Below are 20,873 nucleotides of genomic sequence, written 5' to 3'. Positions count from 1 at the left end.
CGCTGATAGCTGCGGCGAGAGCGATTTCACGTCATCAAACAACTGAATCCTACTCAAGAGTCAGAACAAAGAAGAACGCCATGAAAACGTCGCGAGAGCTAGCCAGTTGACTACGAGCAACCACGACGACTCCGACGAGTATGTCAAAGGGAACCTCATCAGATAGTCTTACCACTCTGCATCCAAAGCGTCAGATACCATGCTCAATTTGCCAGCTAACTATTCCCAAAAAAAAGTCAAACCCCCAGGTAGGGACAAGGGGGCAAGGGGTTTGGCCATACTACTAGATCCTCACATACAAAGCGGAGGATGGCCTAAAGAACAAGTAGACCACTGCCACGTTCGAATTATCGGGGCTTAAAGGTCATCCTCCTCTGGGAGTAACCAGGTCTGTACCTGAGGTAAACACTCCACGAATCTCACATCTTAGAGTCGTGTATTCATTATTTGGCTCCACTCATTTAATACGTGATATCATAGTGTTCGGAAGTGAATGGCAAATTCTCATCGTCTTGATACATATATACTAAGTGGTTCTGCTCAGAATTACGACCACTATAAATCATGGAGCACTCATCAATGTTTACATCCTCCTCCATATACTCGCAAAGAACCGAAAAACAGAATATGAGCGAAAAGGAAAAGACCGTCTCTACATTTCTCTATCTGGTGTCCTCCCGTAAATGCTATTTCTTCTGGACCTGCTTTCTTCCTCCCGTCATAAATGTCGTAAGTGTACAATGCAAATAGGTATTATGATCCTCTGGCCAAGTTGCTCTTGAATGTGCTGTGTGCCATGCCAAAGAAACGAAAAAAGCAAAAAGATGAAAATGGAAATGTAGAAAAAACTTCTGGAAAAAATGGTAGGAAAAGTCGAAGTGAAGTATGCAATGCTGATGCCAAATGTCGAAAAGGGGAAAATGCTGCCACCCGCCACCACCAACCACGCAATCATCTCCATCTAAAACCACTTCCAGGTGCAACCCTCGGCCAACTTACTCAGCACGCCGACTGCATCGACATAGAGTCGGCTTCTGTTGCCGAGGCAATCCACCTCGAGCCATCTTCTCACAAGAGCCACGACCATCGTGGCCTCCTTCTTCAAGGGTGTTTCCATGGCGTTCTTAGCGCCCATGCTCGCAATAGTGCGAATCCATTGAAGCGCCTCGTCGTCGTTGTCTGAATCGCCGCGACTTGCTTCGCCACCGTTGATGCGGTGCCCATTGGCCCAGCAAATGAGGGCGCAAACGTACATGCCCCAGTAATCCGAAATGTCCTTCCACATCCGGGGTCGGCCGGCCTCTCGAGTATCCATGTCATCTTCGTCATCAGAGTCTTCTTCAGAGTTGCCGTGGTCGGTGAAGGCGCGAAGAGCCCGACAGGCAAAGACCAACGCGACGGCAGCGCTGCCCGAGTCGGACCACTCCCTGAGCCGCTTCTTGTGCTCGTCGAACTGTTTAGGCTGGAGGACCTTGTGGCTGAAGATCCAACTGTCGCCTGAAACTGCCAGTAAATCATGAAGAGGAGTGTGGTGAAGAGCCAGGTAGGTGTTGGCCTTGGGGCAATCCGAGAATATGTTGGCCATGCGGAAAGTCTGTGGCTCCAGTATTTCTGTCGAAGACGAAGAAAATTGCGCCGCTTCTCCACGATGAGGGAGCAAAAGTACCTCAAAGGCCAGAATCACTGCGCGGTCGAAAGGGGCGTGTGCGTCGACTATGCTTCTCGACAAGGTGTCTGGATTGATCAAAGACAGAAGCGTCTGGTTATCCAGGGAAACTCTCTTGGACGAGACCATCGCCGCCCATGCATCGGCACTAGGTGCATCCCAGAGATCCTGAGCTGGACCAGTGAGTGGGATGTTGGGTGGCATGCCGTCGGTTGTGGTGTCGAAGTTGCGGACTCTTGGCTGATCCAGGTAAACCGAGCTGTGGATATCCAAGACGAAGCACGCCGACAGAAGGCGACGACGAGCCTCTGCATCGAGCCAAGTGTGCCATCTAACGGTATTTGTTCCGGTCCGAGGCACGGGGCCAAATATGACCTTTTTGTCTGCCTGGTCGTATACCTGGAATGGAGGTTTAGAACTTGTTGCTGAGATGAGAGATCCAAAAGACTGAAAGAGAGGTTCACACAGTAAAAGAGACTAAAGCTAGAAGAAATGAGGTAGAACAAACGTGTCAGAATGAAATGCAAATGAGAACTTACCCGCACGTAAACGGATTCGAATAGTTTCGATGGCCTGATGGCTGCTCTCCGGCCGCGGAACCGCGCGAAGTACTCACATAGCAGAATCGCTTGCATGACAGGCACATCCCACTGTGGGATCTGTTCCTCCCGGAATGTCAGCAAAGTCACTTTCATTATAGAGTATGGTCGTGTCAACTTACGTATTTGGATTGTTGCCAGGCATATTCATGCAGCTGATCCCCCCTGATGCGATCCTCCTTACCACTCAGATATTGAGTCGCCACTGCAGCCATGGCACAACGAAGCACTTCAAACTGCTCCGCCGCGGCCTCGAAAGTCCTTCGGTGTACGATTGGGAAATGTGGGTGAAACTTTTCCCAGTAGACATCGAGGTAGCCGGGAATGGCTCTGCAGATAGACATAGGCAAGGAGCCCTGCATCAGGGCCGGGGCCGCCAGGAGGCCCGACGCCACCTCCTTACGGCCCAAACAGGCATATGAGTTCATCATCCGGTCCGATGGTAGTGCCGTCGACGGGGTGACTAGAGTTTCACAACTTTGAGCCGATGCCGATGTCACCGGCGGGGTCAGGCTACGAACAGTATTGGGGAACCGTGGCTGTTGCTGAGGGTCACGGAATGTCTGCTCGTCAGAGTAGGTAGATATGGAAGTGCCGAGCATCGGGTACACCTGTGGAGTGTTGAGCTGGGGGGAGGTCGAGTAATGGTAGAGCATAGGGCCGGTAGCTCCTATGGTCTCGTAGCCACCTGTTGGGCATGGCGAAAGGAGGTTATTTTGCCAATCTGGCGCCGCCGTCGGCCAGAATGCGCGTCGCGAATTATCGGAAGGCGTTGAATAAGTGCTGTCGGAAGCCGAAGAAGGCCATCCCATGGGATCCTGAGCGTGTGAAAGTTCGGGTGTTTGCAGTTCCAGTCCCGAAGTCTGAAGATACAGCGGAGGGTATTCAGGAGTTGTGCGAGGCTGGTAATCGATGGAGGAAAACGAGGGCGGGGTGTTGAAATCGCCATTTGAAGGCTGAAGCATGGGTTGCTGCGAGGATTGGCCGGACAGAGAATAGCCTCCACCGTAACCAGGACCACCGGACGAAGAGCGATAGCTCTCGTTCCCTAGGTGGGGAGACATGGACTTGCTAACATCTGGCGCGCTCATGGACTGATATGTACCAGGGTGTGACATACTCGATGTCATTGGGAGGCCGTGGATCGGTGTTGTTGCACTCGTAGGGTATCCAAGCAAGGGAGGTTGTAATCCCATGCCTCGGACTCCTGCATCCAAAGAGGCGGCCGAGGTCCGGCGACTTTGACTCCCTCCTCTGCTTCTCGATGCCTTGTCGCCCTCGAGCTCACTTACTACGAGTCAGTGGATCCTGCTAGAATCGAAAGATGAGGATACCAAACTCACTGTCGTTGCTGATGACGCTCAAGTAAATCCTTGCGGTGGAAAGCCCTATCGCAACCGGGAATTGAGCACCCATATTGCGGAGTTTCGTGGCTAAGCTGGTGTCGTCTGGTATCAAATTTTGTCAGTCGAAGCACCGCGGTGGGAAGTTATTGCATGAAGCATACCTTAGATGCTCAGCGCGTGTGAACGTCTAATTCAAGTCAGCGAATTCCTCGAACGGACTTTTACGAAATCATGCTGGCGTACCTTGGGAGGACGACAGAGGTCGCATGTATGAACCTTCATACCCTTTTTCGCCCTACTGACACGACCGGTAATGGGAGTCAACTTGACAGGAACTTCCCCTCCAGGTGGCACGCTGCCAAAAGGTCTCATGGGCTGGCCAGAGGGATCAAGGCCGCCGCCCGAGGGCCCCGCGTGGCCGTATCCGTAGTTTGTTTGCTCCATGGAATCGGTGCTGACGTTGCTCCTTCGACGGGTGTTGACTGGTCGAGCAGATGAAGATGACGAGCCTGTGGTGTTCGACTTGGAGGTGCGGGAGGATGAGCTTCGCTTCGTGCCTTGTGGTGTGCTTGAACGGTCTGCTTGATCTCCGCCAGTCGCATAGCCTGTGTTGTAAACTGCGCTTGGTGCCAAGTAGGGTTGATGATGTCTGCCTGATGGAGCCGGGACCTGGTCGTTCTTAATAGTGTGGGATTCGAGTTGGTCCTCGTCCACGTTCATGATATCTTGGAGGCTGGCCATGGTTTAAGGTTCCCAAAAGGGAAGTGTAGAAGACCGAGATGCAGAATGGTTGCACCCAGAGAGGGAAATGCAGAGGAAGCAACGCAGCCAAAGTTAGTAAGGCACAGCCCGGCTGAATGCTCTCCTCGGAATAGACTGAAGTCGAGTGAGTGTAGTTGGAAGCAACCCCCAAACATGAAGACGCGCAGTGTGAGTTGGGGGACAGTCAGGGTCCAAGAAGGGGGTGTCGGTGTAGAATGAAGGACTAAACTGGGGTGGATGGAAGACAGTAAGATAAGGTAAGGTACGGTAAGGCAAGACAAGGCAAGGCAAAAGACCTAGGTAAGGTAGGGGGGCGGTTCTTGGAGACTGTCAGCCTGTCCAACAACAGGCTGGGGGTCGAGGTGAGATGCAGAGAGCAGTTGGTTCTAAGCGGAGTCGATATGCAATGGAACTGAACGAAGAGAAGAGACAAAGATAGTGGTGCTGTTGCCGCTGCCGCTTGTTGGAGACATTGCTATATTGAGAGGAGGCAGACGCAAGTCTTGCGAAGTGCGAGTAAAGAAGGAAACTGTCAGCTCTTCAAGGAGGCTGTTCTTCTTAGAGGCCTCGCTTCCCCTGTCAGCTGTGTGTATGTACATGGGTAGTCAAGGGTGTTGGACAAGGAGGGACATGGAGGTTGCTCGAAAAAAATGCAAGGCACTCCTTCGAAGGGTATCGGCCGAGCTGGGGTTCGGTCACCCACCACTGTCTTTGGCCTCGGGTTGATTGGTAGAGTTACCAGATGCCTGTCATACGACTCAGCCCTCTCAGGCTGGCAGACGGGACCCCATCCCATGGTCCCACGCAGCGTCTCTCCCCAAGTTTGGTATGAAATTGCCGCGATGTCACGGAATGAGCGCGTCTGGGATCTCTGCCACATCCCAAAGAAAAGCCGCGGCCATGTATAGTAGCCGCGGTTGATGACGAGGTGGACGGTCATGTTTCCATTTTGACTCTGGCTCTCCGTCTCGTCTCGTTCGTGTGCGTCTGTGTCTCTCCTCTCATGTCTAAGATCTGAACCAGATCGACCGAGTCGCATATCGGCGAGACCCCAAGAAACCCACACTTCTGGCAGACAAGACGTCTTGTCTTCATTTCCCCTTGGATGTAGACAGATATCCCGTCTTGTCGCTGACTGACTTATTGACCCTGCCTACGCAGTGTATGGGAAATGCCTGTACTGCATAACAAGGCCGCCATTTCAACGGGAGACAGCGCGGAGGTCTCAATGAGGAATAGCAACATGCGGTAATGGCGTCACTGTGTAGATACGAGAGAAAGAGCGGCGCCAAATGGAGCGCGGTCATTCCGTTTCCCACAGTAGCGGCCGCTAGCGTCCGTGGTGGGAAAGTAGTGGCTGTGAGTGCGTCTTTTCTGGGGGAAATGCTGTACAGACAGTGAGCATTCTGCGAGAGAGGAAAAAATGTCAGACGAAATGAGGCGCAGTCTCCCGACCGTAAAGTAAACCGTTGTCATTGCTGTACATGCATGAGTCGGCTGCCCTGTCAACACCCCTGCTAGACTGGCTTGCCCTTTTTGGATTTTGACTTTGCAGGGCATCCATCCCAAGATCCAGTTCAGCAAACAGCGGGAGATGTAACGGAGGGCAGCGAAGGCAGCAGCCAACTGGCGTGCGAGTTACACAATTTGTGTGGGAGAGATGGAGCCGTGAACCCTCTGACTGGCTGTGTGTCTCGCGTCTGTCTGACTGCGTATTGAGGTCGCTTTTGCTCACCGTGACGGCAGAGAATACATACAAGTCTTGTGACCCGTCGGCTCCAGGATGGCTATAAGCAGCTCCTGCACAGATAGGTCCTGTACTTGCGACCGAGTGCTTGCAGTCTATTTTGAACCTTTGACGCATAGCTCATGCAGACAAACATAGGGAACCATTTGACAAGCCGTGTTCCCGACAGACACTGGCGTATACAGCTCGATTCCAAGCTGGCCGAGGACCGAGGATCCTTAGTGAAGTAAATTGAAGGAGTTGACCATCGTTGTGCCATGATTCAGGGGCTCCCGAGGTTGAAATTTTACGCTTCCTTGTTAGATCGTCAAAGACTCCGAGTTGCGGGCACGGAGGAACAGGCCGATCATATTGAAGCAATAATCGGAAGGTTCGCCGATGGTCGTGGGGTAATGAATAGCAGGATCGGTCGCCCAAGGTGAGGGCGGCGAGCGACCGAGCAACTGACTGCTGTCAATCTTTGACGTGAACACCAAGAGAACGCCATGCAGCAGCCGGCCCGCTGAGAAACATGGGAGAGGTAGGGCGGTGGACAGGGATAGCCCCGAATCGGCGGGGACGGCAGGGGCTTAGGCGCAGCCCAGCGCCTCATTGGTGTGCCGAGGGACGAATTGCCAGTCATTGGAGACCTATTTTGGTGACATGAAGTTTCTGTGCTTCCAAATGTGTCGTTTGTTGTAATAACTTGGAAACGAAAGCGATGTCTACATTGAGCGCACAGTCGAAGTTAGCAAGTAATCAACGTGGTGTGACAAAGATAAGTAAGGTCTGTATGGAAGAACCTAGGTAGCAATACCACAATTTGGATTAAGCGTTGGTGACAATAGGCACGCTAAGAAGGTGCTAGTTGGGTACGCTACTTGGTACGTACGTTGACCAAGTTGCTGCACAGCATCTCGGGTGCGTTATCGAGGGAGAAAAAAAATCACAAAGATCTTTTTGGCGAGTGTCGGCATGGGCGGTGGAGATGTCCCAATGGGGGGTCACACCGACGGCCTGGGCCGGCTGCAGGGACGGACGGGACCCGGTTGCGGGCTGGGGGCAGCGGTCCCCGTCACTGTCAAGGGATGAACAAACGGGCAGCGCGAGATGCGACGTCGGGGCAGAAATTCTTCAGTGTTTCAGTTGCTGTACTTCCGTGGCTAGTGCCGTCGTCGATATGAATGCCCGCAAGTGTTGGGGTCCGAACCGGCTTCATGGCAGCAAGTGCATCGGATCGCAACGGAGGACGGCCCTGTAAAGACCCACAGGTCTCGGGCAGATCAGCTTTCGGGGGAAAAGATCAGGATTCAGGGGCAGATGGACAGATGTGATGCGTCTGTTTTTCCCATGTTGGGGGCCGGACCGACCGATGATGAGCAATATACTGGCGAAACCTTAAGTCTCGGAGCTGGCTCCCGGTGAGGGGTGTTGCGGGCATCTTGATTCTTGCGCGGATGGGGTCCGTTTCAGGATTCGATATCCCGGGCGCATGATTGGGACTGTTGTCGAGCTTGGGATTCGGAAAAGGTAGCTGAAGCTGCATGAGATATCTCGGAGCTGAGCTAAGGTATGAGGTGATGAAGCGATGGGCTGATGAGGGGTGGTTCCGGGAGGGGGGAGGGATACGTTCGCTTCTGCTAGTGCAGGTACGATTGGCAAGGCCAGGAAAGATAGGAGAAAGGATGGCCATGTTTGGGCAGCAAAAATCAAGCTATGGGTAGAATAAGGTAGCTAGCTCGATGAGCTCTGGGAACTGGCAAAGAAGCTTCGGAGTGGCGGTCGCAAGTTTCCAAGCTTTAGTTGGTTGTCAGACGGTCGCGAGTTGGATGGTGGAGAGACGAAAGCTATCAAAGGTCACGTCGAGGACGGGAAGAGGAAGGATCGACCGGACCGTTGTGACTCTGGTCCATTGTTCCTACCTTACCGGTCCTTGGGTAGGTAGGTACTTGCTACTCCGTAGGTTCGCACCTTACCGCCGCTGAGGTGCTTTAGGTTGGCTGGACCGCAGATTTTCCGAATGGAAGGCACCAACTCCCGCGGACTTCACTGGGGCGGCTCGGACTCGATTACAGGCAGCTTCGACCTGTCGCTCTTGCCAACATCGTGCGCTAGGGTTCCGCACGTAAATTCGCACGTAAGGCACCTCACCTTGTCCTAAGGTGTCAACGTCGCCTTCGATCCCAGGAAGGCGCATTGCGGCCGACAATCTGTCAGTTGGAACTGGGGCCCAGGCATGGACGTCTCTGGGTTCTTTGGGTCTATGGGGTAGGTACCTTATTGTTGATGCCTTGCCATTGATCATTGCCCACTACCGTACCTTACCAGTCCGTCCGTCCACAACGCCCACATCGAGCCGGATTTCTTCATCCAACGCTTTCTGTGCCGCTCTGCGCCTGGATTCCTACTACGACCCTTTGACCTGCACGCCGTTACATTTCCTTCACGGCGCAATCGTATACTGCCTACATACTTTTTCTGTCCAGGGGACTCGATGTCTATCACCTCTGCGCCGCGTCCATAATCCAGCCAAGATGTAATTCAACATGGTGGAGAGAATCCCGCGGGAAGTACCCGGTTCATCCTAAATGGCGGTATAAGTCTAAGTCATGACATTGCAGCACACTGCCCTACCTTTGGTCTTGGCCTATTTGGCGGAACCTTCACTTACACTTCCACAGACATTTGGTAATGAATTGATCGGGAATGGATCACCTCAGCGACCGTGAAAATTGAGTTGGTCCCCACTGGAAGTGCCTGCCAGGCTCATTACCTAAGATGCTCATCGTCGCCTTGCGGCTTGCCAGAGTTTCCGTGATTCAAGGTGGCCGGCAATGTGAAGGCAGGGGAGGGGGGAAGGGAGACAAGGGTCGGCGCTTAACCCAGTGGTATTTTTAGCAGCCGACTTCCGTCTCCCGGCTTGATCCCGTTGGCTGACCATCACACCGACGACATTTGAACAGGGGTCTCACCACACCAACTTCGTCCCAAAAAGAAATCAAGCTGTCAACGGCCGCGGCGACCCCATTTGTTCAAGCCTCGTTTGACCTAGACATCCAGCATGAACGCGGAAACGAACCGGATTGACCTCTGCCATGCAAGTCCAAGACTCCATACTTGAAATTCGCATCATCACTATCATGTACCAGCCCGTCGACGGAATCCAGTTTTCGATCTACATCACCGATGAAAATTTTTGCATTTTGTTATTGTCGACAGCTGCTTAGCCATGTTGGACATGAGAACCTAGGGGGGCGCCAGGACCAACGGCTCCCCGCTTTGCAAAGAGGGCAAAAGATCCATCACGTCTCGTCACGTACCGGTATTACCATCAAATCATCTTACTCGGCAACGTTCTGCAGTCGAGAAATTCTTTTGGTACAATCCAACAAGTGCTGCCATCTGTCACCTGGATATTTCTAAGCTCCGGATGCTACTCCGTACAACAGGTAGCGAGCTAAATGGGCGGCCCGGATCCAAATTGGTACCCTGCCATTGCACACTGGTCTCATCTGCAGCCTGATCCAACCAGTTGGTTCTGCCACTGTCATCTAAAGTATTGAATTGCACCGCTTCCCAACCCAACTGCGAACCATCTGGCACGGCTTGATTACGCCCACTACAGTGTCCGTTTGGTCGCACGACACACTACAGTCTACCATGGCATCCTTGCCCTGAGGCGTTCACGACATAGCCCGATCCACGATGCATTGCATTTCTTCCCATCCCATCACCACGGTTGTTGCATGGCATAGGGCGGCCCAGCAAGCCCCAGGATCGACGATCGCGGACTGTTCTCTCCTCACCAGACACGTCTCCCGTTCTTGCTCTGGTAGAAGCAACACACCCACACCACGGCTCTTCTCTCGGTTGGATGTCAGCCAACCCGCATCAGCCACGGACACTCATCGCACCATACCTACTGTCAAGGCTATCAGTGGTGCTGTCCTTCACTCACACTGCCTTGCTGCAAGTCATCAAACAGCTTCACGTAATCGACGACCGACTGTCCAACTGGCCTGCGCATGTCTTTACCGCCCGACGCGGCCGTCCAACTCAGCGGCCGAGGGAACCGAAGAAAGAGATTCACACCGTTGTCTGATCGGCAACCGCTTTGTTTCTCCAGAGCCCTTCTCTAGCCGGGTTTTTTACCAACTCTACACGGTTCGAGCCCTTGGCAAAGCAAGAATTTTCCCGTTTCAATACTGTGTAAAGGCGACATCGATCAGGCGATGCATCTGAACAACCTTGGGTGCTCTTCACAAAATCCGTATTCCAGCTGACGAGAATTGCACTGCAGTTGTTCGGCCGTTGGAAGGATCCTGTCGAGCGGCCCGGAGCGAGGGATTCCTCGTGTTCCTGCGGACTAAGGCGTGTTTGCCATGCTCAACACATGGTCTTAACAAATCCCTTCAACAGCTTTCCACCAATGGCGCGTGTTACCTGCGGGCCGTAGCCTTGCTATCCGAGGAGTGGGCTACAACCTGGAATTTCTTGCCCTTTACCGGCACCTTTTCTTCCATCTGAGATCAAAGACAGATTTCGAGATGCACTCACCAGATTCTTGAGGCAGTGCCTCGGTAGGAAGGCCGTGAAGGAGCCAAGCCGCTCCTGCTGCGTGGGGTAACACGCGACGCGGCTCTGGATACCCGCACTCCCTCTATCCACCGGATTACTGCTTGGCCTTCCCGTCACGCATATCCCATCACATCGCCAGACTCAGCCCCCATTACCCACCATGGGCGGCTAGAGTCACCAACCCTAGGACGCCACCTTCATACTGGAACCTATCATCTATCGCTCAACTACCGGTCTCCAGGTTCTTCACGTCGGATCCAAACTTATCCATAACGAGCCACGCGCCTGGCGCCAAAATTAGCGCAGCCGACATACTCCATCTTGAAGACATGTCTTTTCCCTTACAGAGGCAACAACACTCAGCGTCCTAAGCTGCTGCCTTGTCGCTGGAGGTAACAGTATGCGCCATGTCCCGTATTCGAACGTCGGCTGAGTGTACCTGCTTGACAGCTGCGGACCCCATGATGCCATACACATCCGAAGGATCAGCTGTCGAAGCAGCTCTCAAGATCCGTAGCGGAGGCTCTTTGCTCGCGGACCCGAGCTGCAGCAATGCAGGTACCATGCTCGAGTCGGAGTGCGGCGAAAGTTGGTCAGGTCAAGAATCGGTATGTGGGATGCAAGGAACGAGTAGCCTTGTGACTATGCGAATCTACGCCATGTCTTCATGTCGAAACAGGACCCCAACGGAGAGCTGAACGAAACCGCAATGTTGAAACCTCGTGTTCGAAAATAAGGGATGCTCTCGACCTCGAAAATGCACGAGTCTATTGCCTCTTTCGTCTACGGCCGCAAGGCCTTGACCTGTTCCCATCATTGACACTACGAGGGGTTGGAGCCTGGACTGGAGGGGAAGAACGTCGAGCTTGACATGGTAGTGGTTGGTCCCATGGGGGGTAAACGGCAAGGAGCGTTGCCGAACCATCCCCGTGGGCGGTGATCGGCAAGGAAGGCTTTCACCATTTGGCCTCTACCGCTTCCAACATGCTCCTTGGCGAGACGTGCAGTTGGAACGGGCGACCTGGCTTGCGGCCGAGAAACGCACATCCCGTCCGGCCCTGATAGGCCCGCCCGCTAGGTTCGGGTGCGAGTGCGAAGGCCGTTGGAACCTTTGATCCGTCACCAGAGGGTGAAGGAAATGGAACACCGTGCCAACCTACACTCCTCAACTATCGCCACTTCGCGGCCCGGGTGCTTGACCCGTCCTCTACCTGGATAATGATGTCCCGAAGGGAACCTCGGAACACTTGATGCTCCAACCTAGGAAGGTAGGTCTCCGGCGAACCATACCCTTGGCTTTTTAGCAGCACGCGAGTGCGAATCATGCGACGAACCGTACCTTTAGACGAGGGTCACATCCTGCCATTCAACGCCATGAACGTTGGCACGAATTTTGGCGCAGGGGATATTCAGCCTCACGATGCGCCTAGCGGCCTGGACGGGCCCATCCGCTAAAGATGACGGGTCAACGGGCTGCCAACGCCTCCCGTCAGTCTACTTGAAACAAAGACCTCTATCCCGTGAGTATGGGCACGCCCCCAACTGATCAGCCCAAAGGAGCTCTGCTGGTATGGATGCTACTATTGCCCAACTGTGTTTACCTTGTGGTGAGACGATCAAGGACGGCATTGCTACATACCACGCCCACACCTCCCCATCTTGAAAGAAAATCCACGATCCGGCAGCGCCCCGCGGGCGTCAAGGCAGACGCATGTCGGATGTGACGAAAGGCCCTAAGCCGAGGACGCCGTGGTAAGGCAGAAGCGTGATAGCATCATCTCATTGTCGTCACATCATGTTCGTCACATCATGTAAATCACCACCGTATGTGATGTGAACGTAGTCAAAAGTTCACGGCGGTTAAATCTTGGGGGCCAGTAGAAAGTGTAAAACCACATTGGCACAGCACGGAGCAGGTGTCGGTCACCGCCCCGATTCGTGGGGTGCGCGTCTGTGAGGAGGTGGCCTTTGCTAGGTAAGTAAGTAAGTAGGTATGCGGGAGGGGAAAAAAAAGGGTAGGAGCGGGAAGGAGCTCAACGGCCCAAGGTAGCTTTGTGAGCCAGGTCCATCCCGGCATCAGAAGCTCTGGTCCAGAAGTTGAGATGATTTGCGAACCCCGAATCTCTTGCCTTGCGAGTATGACACGCATTTCCCCCTTCCTTCAAGAGTGCAACCGAGTCTATGTGGCCACTCGGGACCTGAGCAGCTTGGGTATGGAGCTACCAGTAACTTGGTGACCCATCAAGGCACATACCTTAGGTACCTATCCTAGGTAGCCATCTAGGTGGCCGAAACGAAGTCTCTGAACAGACAGTCTTTTCACTCAGGCTCATGATTTTCTGCGGTTCACGACTTCTCTTACCCAATCTAGGCAGCTAACTTGATAGAGCCGGACAGATAACCACGCGGCCTGTTTCATGAGCAAGTTTCGACAATTTGAGGTTTTCTTTTCGTGGAGGATAAGTTAGCTATGTGGTGATAGTAGCAGATCTCTATGCAATAAAATAACCAAAAGAGAGAGGGCTTTTGCAACAGAGTTTGCCCTCTCAAGGTAACGTAACAAGACACTCTCAAAACGCCATTTCTCTTCCTTTTTTGACAACGAAGAGTGCCCAACAATAATAAGTACAACAGCAGGTAGTTAGTCAAAACGTGGGGTTGCGTGGGCGCGTGTGTTCCAGCATCATTCTCTTTCGTTTTTGTGTAGACCATCCAAGTCCGTTCGTTTTCCTCCCAATCTCTCTTTCTTTCTCTCCCACCCGGTGCAATAGTAATTAGGTATGAGGGAGTATGATCTCGGTGGATTATGAGGTGCTCGCCGTGGCGGCGGTAGACTGTTGAGGAACGACCCGGCCGCGGGGGCTCTTGCCGTCGCTCTCTGACTCGTCGTCGCTGTTGCGACGGCTGGGGCTATCTTGGTCGCTTCGCTTGCTCTTGGTCATCTGTACGTGGCGTTGTCAGCTAGGGTATCTGAAATGAAGTGTACTTCGTGGCGGCATTTCTAATGGAGAAGGAGATGAGGTAGAACGTACCCATGAACGGACGCCACCGACGAGACCCAATGCGTAACCCGTGATAAAGTCATTGGACTGCGTCGCGGCGGGCGTGCCACCAGGCGTGGTCGGTATCTCGACGCTGAGGCGGGACTTGCTCGCGTTGGCGTTTGCGGCGGCCAGGAGGTCGCCGTTCTGGATGTAGGCGGTGCGAGCGGAGGGTGCGGGGGATTGCGGCCGGGAGGCGGGCCAGAACTGGCGCAGCTCGCGAGAGAGCTCCTGGCCGGTAGTGGACCAATTTGTGCGGATATTATCGCGCAGCTCCTGGACGTGGCGCTTGAGGTCGAGCTCGTTCTTCTTGATCCAGCTGACGTTGAGCTCCTGGCGTGACGTACCGCGCTTGAACTGACGAGCAATGTACTTTTCGTAATCGCGAACGATCCTGGATAAGGCAGCGGTTAGTCGTTGTTCATAGCCATAACATCCAAGCAGCAATATAGAGACGAAAAAGACGAAGAGACAATCTGAGGAATTTGAACATACTTGGTAATAATACCGGTCGTGCTGACACCTTCCGTGCGCTGGGTAACAAGGAACTTTCCAGCCTCCTTGATGGGCCTGTAGATGTCGTCGCCTTCGTCGGCACCGTAGGGCAGGTCATCGTGGGCGACGTAGTCGATCTTGTGCTCGTCGAGGAAGTCGGGCGTGACGATCCACGGACAGCTCTCAATGACCTCGTCCACCCACTTACAATGCCGGACAGTCTCTGCGCGCTCGGCGCCGGAGAGAACCGTCAGACCCTTGCGCTTGTGTGTCTCGGCGTCACCAGTGACGCCGACGATGAGGTAGGTGTCGGGGAAAGCCTTCTTTGCCTGCTCAAGCTGGCGCATGTGACTACGAGAGGGGCAAGAGAGTCAGTATGATCAAGTTCCTTGCCAAAGGGGGGGAGGGGGGGCATTGAAAGCGAGCTCCATTGTCTTCCGCGATCGTTCAGACTTACCCGAGATGGAAGAGATCAAAGACTCCGTCGGCGTACACCCTGACGGCCCGGCCAGTGGGAGGATCGTTGGTTCTGAAGCCCACGGGGTGTGTGAGCTTGCCAGTGGGCGGGGGCGGCATGGCCTCATCCTTCTCGTCCTCCTTTATCGAGACCTGCTTGCGGCTGGTCTTGCGGCCGACGCGCTCGGCAATGTCGACGCTGGCCTCGGTGGTGTCGCTGGGTTCACCAGGATCGAGGGAGTGGTCCTGCGCCGCGGCGGCGGTCTGCTGGTTGTTGGCGCTCGTCTCGTGAGAACGCTCCGAGTTGGCACGTTGCCTCTTAGGAGGGTGGCCGGCGGATGTGGAGTCGTTCTTGCGGTGACCGGCGATACGGCCGGACTCGGGAGCGGTGCTGTCACCCTCCTCGCCCGAGGCATCTCGCGACGATGCCTGGAGGGCGGCGTCGACTGTGTCGGCGACGTCGGGCATGTTGGTGGGGTTTGTCGCGTTGGTGCGTTTCCGCTTGCCTGCTGCCGAGGAACCTGAGGGAGAAGACATGGTGTCTTTATTTGTGCGTAGTGTGTGTGAGGGGGTAGGTTGCGAGGTAGGAAGCTGGTTTTGCTTGGTGCTGGTGGTGGTGAGGTAGTATGTGTCGTCAAGCAGCAGGCCTCTGGCGTCCTCCCGCGTGAACTTGCTAGTTGCGACTTAGGTAAGGAAGGGGGTTTGTATGGGTCGAGCGAGGTGTTCCCTGTAGATCGGCGTACTATGTCGTAGGGTATGGGAAAGTTGGATTTGCAGGTTGGGAGGTGTCTCGGCTCGGAAGAAGTTGGAGCTGGGTTTCTAGATTTCCCAAAGGTGTGGGTGTCGTGCCTTGGTTTAGAAATGTTAGGAGGGGTGGGTAAGGCAATGATGATGATGATTATGATGCCGTGGGTAAAAAACGGAAAGGCGAGGACGTGACAGGACAGGACAGACTACATGGACAGACAGACGGGACGGGGCAAGGGGGGGAAGTACTAAGACACGGCTTCTGTTTGGTGCAAAGTGCCAACGAAGCAGAGCTGCAGGATACCCGATGCTTGACGGACAGGGCAATGGGACACGAAGGAGGAGGGAAGGCGTTAAGTTGGTAGTCGGTGTACACTTACGCGGTTATGGCAAGGCCAGTCCAGTCCAGTAGGAGGTGGTGCTCGGGTGATTGAGAGATTGCGAAGTCAAGAGGAGACAGATGCGCATATGATGATACCCGACGGAAGCAGACCTGCAGCTAGTGGGGGGAGGAGCGTCTTGTCCGGTCGGCGGGACGCGGACCACGGGATTGAAACTTTTTTTTTTTAAGGTTGGCCCTGGCTGGTTATTGATGATGGATCGAGAGTGTCAATTCAAGTAGCTGAACTGCTGCGGTGTAGGTAGGAATTGAAGCTTCGTCAAGCGCGGGTAGGTTGTCTGGTATCAGACAAGAGCTTCTTCGTTTTTGACTTGTGATTTTGAGCTTGGATCCTTTGGTTGATTGAATAGCGTCCTTCCTTCGTATCTACTCAGTCTAGACCACCGTCGCGTGTCACGACTTGGGAAAATGCCACGATGCTCATCGAGATTTGGCCATACACAAAACCACGGGTACAATTTCTATGCGAGCATGCCACAGTGTTCCAGCACCAAAAAAGAACCCAGAACTATCTTAGCATGCACCCCTCCTATTTCCAACGCTCTGAAAGAATTCCGGGGCACGCATTTGTTCCCTGTCCGCGTCCATTGTTCGTTAGAGGAGCATGGGGCATGCCATAGGTAGTGTACACAGCACAGGTAGGTGCAGGGGGGTCGAAGGTGACGGGATGGAGAGCAAGAACACCCCGATGGGAAATTTGCGGCTTGTGCTGTGGCTCCAAGCTTGTGCAGCTGGTGCTTTCTCCCTCATCTCCCCTGCACAGCTGGTCTGGCTGGATTTGGAGGCGGATTCTGTCGTAATTGCCAGCGTTGTGCAAGGAAGTGGCGTCATCGTGCTGTGTGGCTGAACTGAGCTATGCACTGCACAATTACGTCGAGGGAGGAGCCAGAAAGGACGTCGTGGCTTGGCTGACACGAGCCAATGGTCGAATACCAAATGGACGCAAAAAAATGCTTTTGCGGGTCAATTCTGCCCGGCAGGGATGACGAGATTTCTGTTGGGGAGGATGTGGGTTCTTTCATGTGGAGGAAGGGGGGAACTCACGGAGAAGGAGCTCTCTGTTCTGGGACTCGAAAGAATACGTACCTTTTCTGAAGCCAATGCTGCCAGTTGTCACTTGCACGCCTGCCAAATGGGAGGTTCAAAAAAGACGCGACAAGTCGACACGTGGCGGTTCGGTTGAACCTCGGATCGATCCGGGTTGCATTTGGCAACCTTTGAGGACCTACCTTATGTAACCAACCTTTGCTGGCGGGAGCACCATTGTTGTAGTAGGTATCGTAAGTCATCGAGAACGCCATGTTTACTACTCCAAGCATCGAAATGGGCAACTATGCGAGCAAGGTCTGTACATCATATTGAACAGCAGATGGTTAATGCGTCTCCATGTTCGACCCACCTGGCTGGGATGCAACAGCTGCATGAATCGGTGACTGATTGGCAATCTTGGATGAGGTGAGGTATTGATTTGGCACGACTCTATTCCGTGACTTCGGCCCGTGAAGTGAATCCGGTCAGGTCGGCGTAGAAATTGGGCGAACTGGCACGGGCGGAGACATTCAGCCGGTCGAGTGATCGGTGACCGGAAGGAGTGGATTTCCGGACGATCGCCGGTTGTGGAGCCATGCGGAGCACCAATTCGGGTCAACATCCGGCAACACGCCGTATCCTACCGAGGCATTTCAGAACGCGCCCACTCCTAGGAAAGCTAGGCCATGCTTATCAGAGGTGCTTGGGTCTTAGGCATTGGCTTTGAGAGCGTACGGCTATAGCAAATCATTGGTGCAGCAATGTGTTGGCTACCGCCAGGGTTGTGTTCCAGAGTCCGGTGCGCCTCGGCTCATCTCAGTATCTACAGACTTCGAATACTCTCCCATATTCGCTAGAGAATGTCCATTATCTCTTATTCCTCTTTTGAGATGGTACTCGTGAGAAACATATCCCACTCATGAATCGTTCTACCTGCCGCCATTGCCTCATTCTGCTCCATTCCGTTGGCCATCAAGGTTCCCAGCGCTGAGATGGAGCCATCAGAAACACCCCGGACAGGGATCACGGCCACCATCTCTGCCTATCATTGGCTTCACAACTCTTTGTAGCTGGCCATCAAGGTTGACAAAGCTGTAAGTGGAAGTGCCTTGTGACGAGGTGACTGAGGGAGGCAGGTTGGGCGCAAGAGTTGATAAGATGGAAAACAAAACCGTCTGACTCCCGCGAAGACTACCTCTCTGACTACCTGACACGTTCCATGATTTTCACTGGCTCCTGACTCTATCTCACCATGACAGAAGCATTCATTCACGACGTTCTCATCATCGGCGCCGGCCCCTGCGGCCTAGCCGTCGCCTCCCGCCTATGTGAACACTCTCCCTCGGCTCTCTTCACAGACGAAGAACACCAGCGGTATCACTGGATCCGCAAGTACGGCCGCCGCATGCCACTGAAGAACAGACGAAACGGCAACATCATTGAGAAGAGGACACCAGAACGCAGCCAGCGGTACTCGACGTTAGTCTTGGACGCCACGGGTGACGAGTGGATGAACCGCTGGAACCGTCTCTTCAAGACGTTCGACATCACTCACCTCCGGAGCCCCATGTTCTTCCACGTCGATCCGAGTGACCGTGACGCTCTTCTCGCCAGAGCTCACGAGAGGAACCAGGAAAATGAGTTGCAAGAGCTTCGGGCGTGCGTCGGAAAGGAGATCAGCAAGCACCTGCGTAAGGCGAGGCTCAAGTCACGAAACCCAAAGTAAGCAGCAACAACTCGCTCCTTACATCTATACTTCTGTATGACCAATGTTAACTTGGACTTTCTCACAGACAACACGCCGTCGTCGAAGTCGACGAACGAGATCGCAAAGATTACTTCACACCCCCCACAAACCTCTTCGCCAACCATTGCGAATGCATCGTCGACCGCTACGGCCTCCGCGAAGGCCTCATTCAAAACGAAAAGGTGGAGGACATCCAATACCGCACCATCAAGCAAGTCTCCCCAGACGCAAACCTCTTTGCCGTTCACACGAACAAGGGAACCCACTACGCGAGAACAGTCGTCCTGGCCGTCGGCCCAGCCAACGCGCCCACGATCCCTCCCGTCCTAGGCCTCAACAGCGAACCGGGTTGCGCGGCGCCGCCCCAAGTCTGCCACAGCATGCAGATTCAAAAGTTCCCCGACCCGGTCGTGCAGGCCAAGATTTCTGCAAAGAAGACGACAAACGTCCTCGTCGTGGGCGGCGGGTTGACGTCGGCGCAGTTGTCTGACCTGGCTATCCGGCGCGGCGTGACTAAAGTCTGGCATCTCATGCGCGGCCCTTGCAAGGTGAAGCCGTTTGACATCGACCTCGCGTGGATGGGCAAATTCCGCAACGTGGAGCAGGCGTACTTTTGGTCCGCGGATTCGGATGAAGAGCGGCTACAACAGATCCAGAGCGCCAGGGGCGGAGGAAGCATCACGCCGCCGTACCAGAAGCGGCTGAAGCAGCATATCGCAAAGGGCAGCTTGCGTCTCTTGACCAGCACCAAACTATCCGAGGCTCGTTTTGACGAGGAGAAGAAGGTCTGGAACGTCAAGACGGAGCCGCCGGCTGCTGAGGGCGACTTGCCGGGTATGGACTTCATTTACTTCGCTACTGGAGTGCAGACGGATTACGCGAGCTTGCCGTATTTGCAGACGATGCTGCGGGAGTATCCCATTCACGGCCACGGGGGCTTGCCGTGTATAGACGATGACTTGAAGTGGTCAAAAGACGTGCCGCTCTTCTTGTCAGGGCGACTTGCCGCGCTACGTCTGGGACCCGGAGCTGCTAATCTCGCGGGCGCGCGAGCTGGTGCTGAGAGGATTGCGTGGGCTATCGAGGACATTCTTCCGGATCGGACTGGCGATGTACCGGGGGAGTCTGACATGAGTGATGAGAAGATGAGGTTCGTAACGGGTAGGGGGAACAGATTTGATAGCTTGATTACAGCGGGAGATGGTGATTGGTAGTAGCCTTGATGAAAATTGAACGAGACAAAGATGAGTACTACCTCAAGGAAGTACTGTAAGGCTATGATGATTCCTTTGACCTCTGAGTTCTCATTCTAGCTACATATTTCAAAACTCGGAGTACCTCATTCATTGATATTATTTGGGATCAAGCATTCGCTGGACATGCCAGAGGCTGCGAAATAGGCCGAATGGCCCTATAACAGGTTTTGGAGCGACCTCATCTGGCGTCCGATACTATCAAATTCGAATATGACCCACAGGCTATAGGGATATAACCAAGAACAGCGTCTAGGAATGTTGAATGTACAAACACGTTCGCTCATTCGGCTTTTTGGTTCACTTTGGGGCAGCTTCCTCAAGTTTGGCAGCGACGCAAATCGAGGAACATTCCGGCCAAGACGGCTCGTTCGAAATCACATGTAGTCCACTTCACCCATTTTCTTATCAACACCACGCGTCTTACCATCTTCCTGGGCTTCTGAGGTATATCGCATGGAGAATACTTCAGGGGAAACAGGTTGAACAGGCAGAGGGTGGTGATATCTTCGGTGGCAGAGACACAATCTTGCTGAAGACAGAAAGGCATATGGGGCACAGTCCTCGTATCTTGAGGGAGTGCAGATCCCTCGATCTAGAGCTTCGTATCCCTTGTCGTATAATTGCGAAGATTATCTCATTTCGACTTTTAGCAAGTATTTACACTGAGTAGGCCTGTCTCGATTGATCCGCGCGGTGTCGTTTGTGTGTCTATCCATAGACAATGTACTCCCTGCAACTCTTTGTGACGTCAAGACAATGCTTCACGTCTATCTTCTTTACTTTTTGAGGACATTAGAGAAAAGGATTGAATATTACACTGCCGAATCTCCTAAGTACACTGTGTCTTGATTGACAGCACCTAATTGACGTTTCATCTCCGCATACGTGTTGCTCTTAGGTGGACTTTTGGCAAACAGCCACAGACCTAACAGTTTCATAAACACTTGGAGAGTACGAGCATGCTGAAAGGCATTCAGGCAACACTCAGACTTATCTCACCGATGGAAGAAAGCCTGCCTCAATTA

General features: G+C 53.6%; 3 protein-coding genes across 3 annotated transcripts; 1 reads left to right on the top strand and 2 right to left on the bottom strand.

Annotated features, from left to right (window-relative positions):
- Positions 1-507: 507 nt before the first annotated feature.
- Positions 508-5,187, bottom strand: HER10_EVM0009467 (uncharacterized protein). Its single transcript, XM_035478953.1, has 6 exons — positions 3,855-5,187; positions 3,773-3,798; positions 3,609-3,713; positions 2,388-3,552; positions 2,206-2,325; positions 508-2,065 (listed from the first exon to the last, which is right to left on the bottom strand). Exons 1-6 carry the CDS (start codon positions 4,350-4,352, stop codon positions 962-964), a joined length of 3,018 nt encoding a protein of 1,005 aa, XP_035338747.1. The 5' UTR covers positions 4,353-5,187; the 3' UTR covers positions 508-961.
- Positions 5,188-13,129: 7,942 nt separating this feature from the next.
- HER10_EVM0002020 (cytidylyltransferase) lies at positions 13,130-16,043 on the bottom strand. The gene is made up of 4 exons (XM_035471749.1): positions 14,671-16,043; positions 14,214-14,564; positions 13,710-14,112; positions 13,130-13,619 (listed from the first exon to the last, which is right to left on the bottom strand). The coding sequence occupies exons 1-4, from the start codon at positions 15,204-15,206 to the stop codon at positions 13,482-13,484; spliced, it is 1,428 nt and encodes a 475-aa protein (XP_035338040.1). The 5' UTR covers positions 15,207-16,043; the 3' UTR covers positions 13,130-13,481.
- Positions 16,044-17,892: 1,849 nt separating this feature from the next.
- On the top strand, positions 17,893-19,840 carry HER10_EVM0013234 (FAD binding domain-containing protein). Its single transcript, XM_035482598.1, has 2 exons — positions 17,893-18,567; positions 18,639-19,840. Exons 1-2 carry the CDS (start codon positions 18,098-18,100, stop codon positions 19,804-19,806), a joined length of 1,638 nt encoding a protein of 545 aa, XP_035339086.1. The 5' UTR covers positions 17,893-18,097; the 3' UTR covers positions 19,807-19,840.
- Positions 19,841-20,873: the final 1,033 nt, after the last annotated feature.

Source organism: Colletotrichum scovillei, assembly GCF_011075155.1.
Source record: "Colletotrichum scovillei strain TJNH1 chromosome Unknown Contig00001, whole genome shotgun sequence".
Classification (NCBI taxonomy): domain Eukaryota; kingdom Fungi; phylum Ascomycota; class Sordariomycetes; order Glomerellales; family Glomerellaceae; genus Colletotrichum; species Colletotrichum scovillei.
Note: the sequence above shows the minus strand (reverse complement) of the source record. Positions and strands in the feature narration are given on the sequence as shown.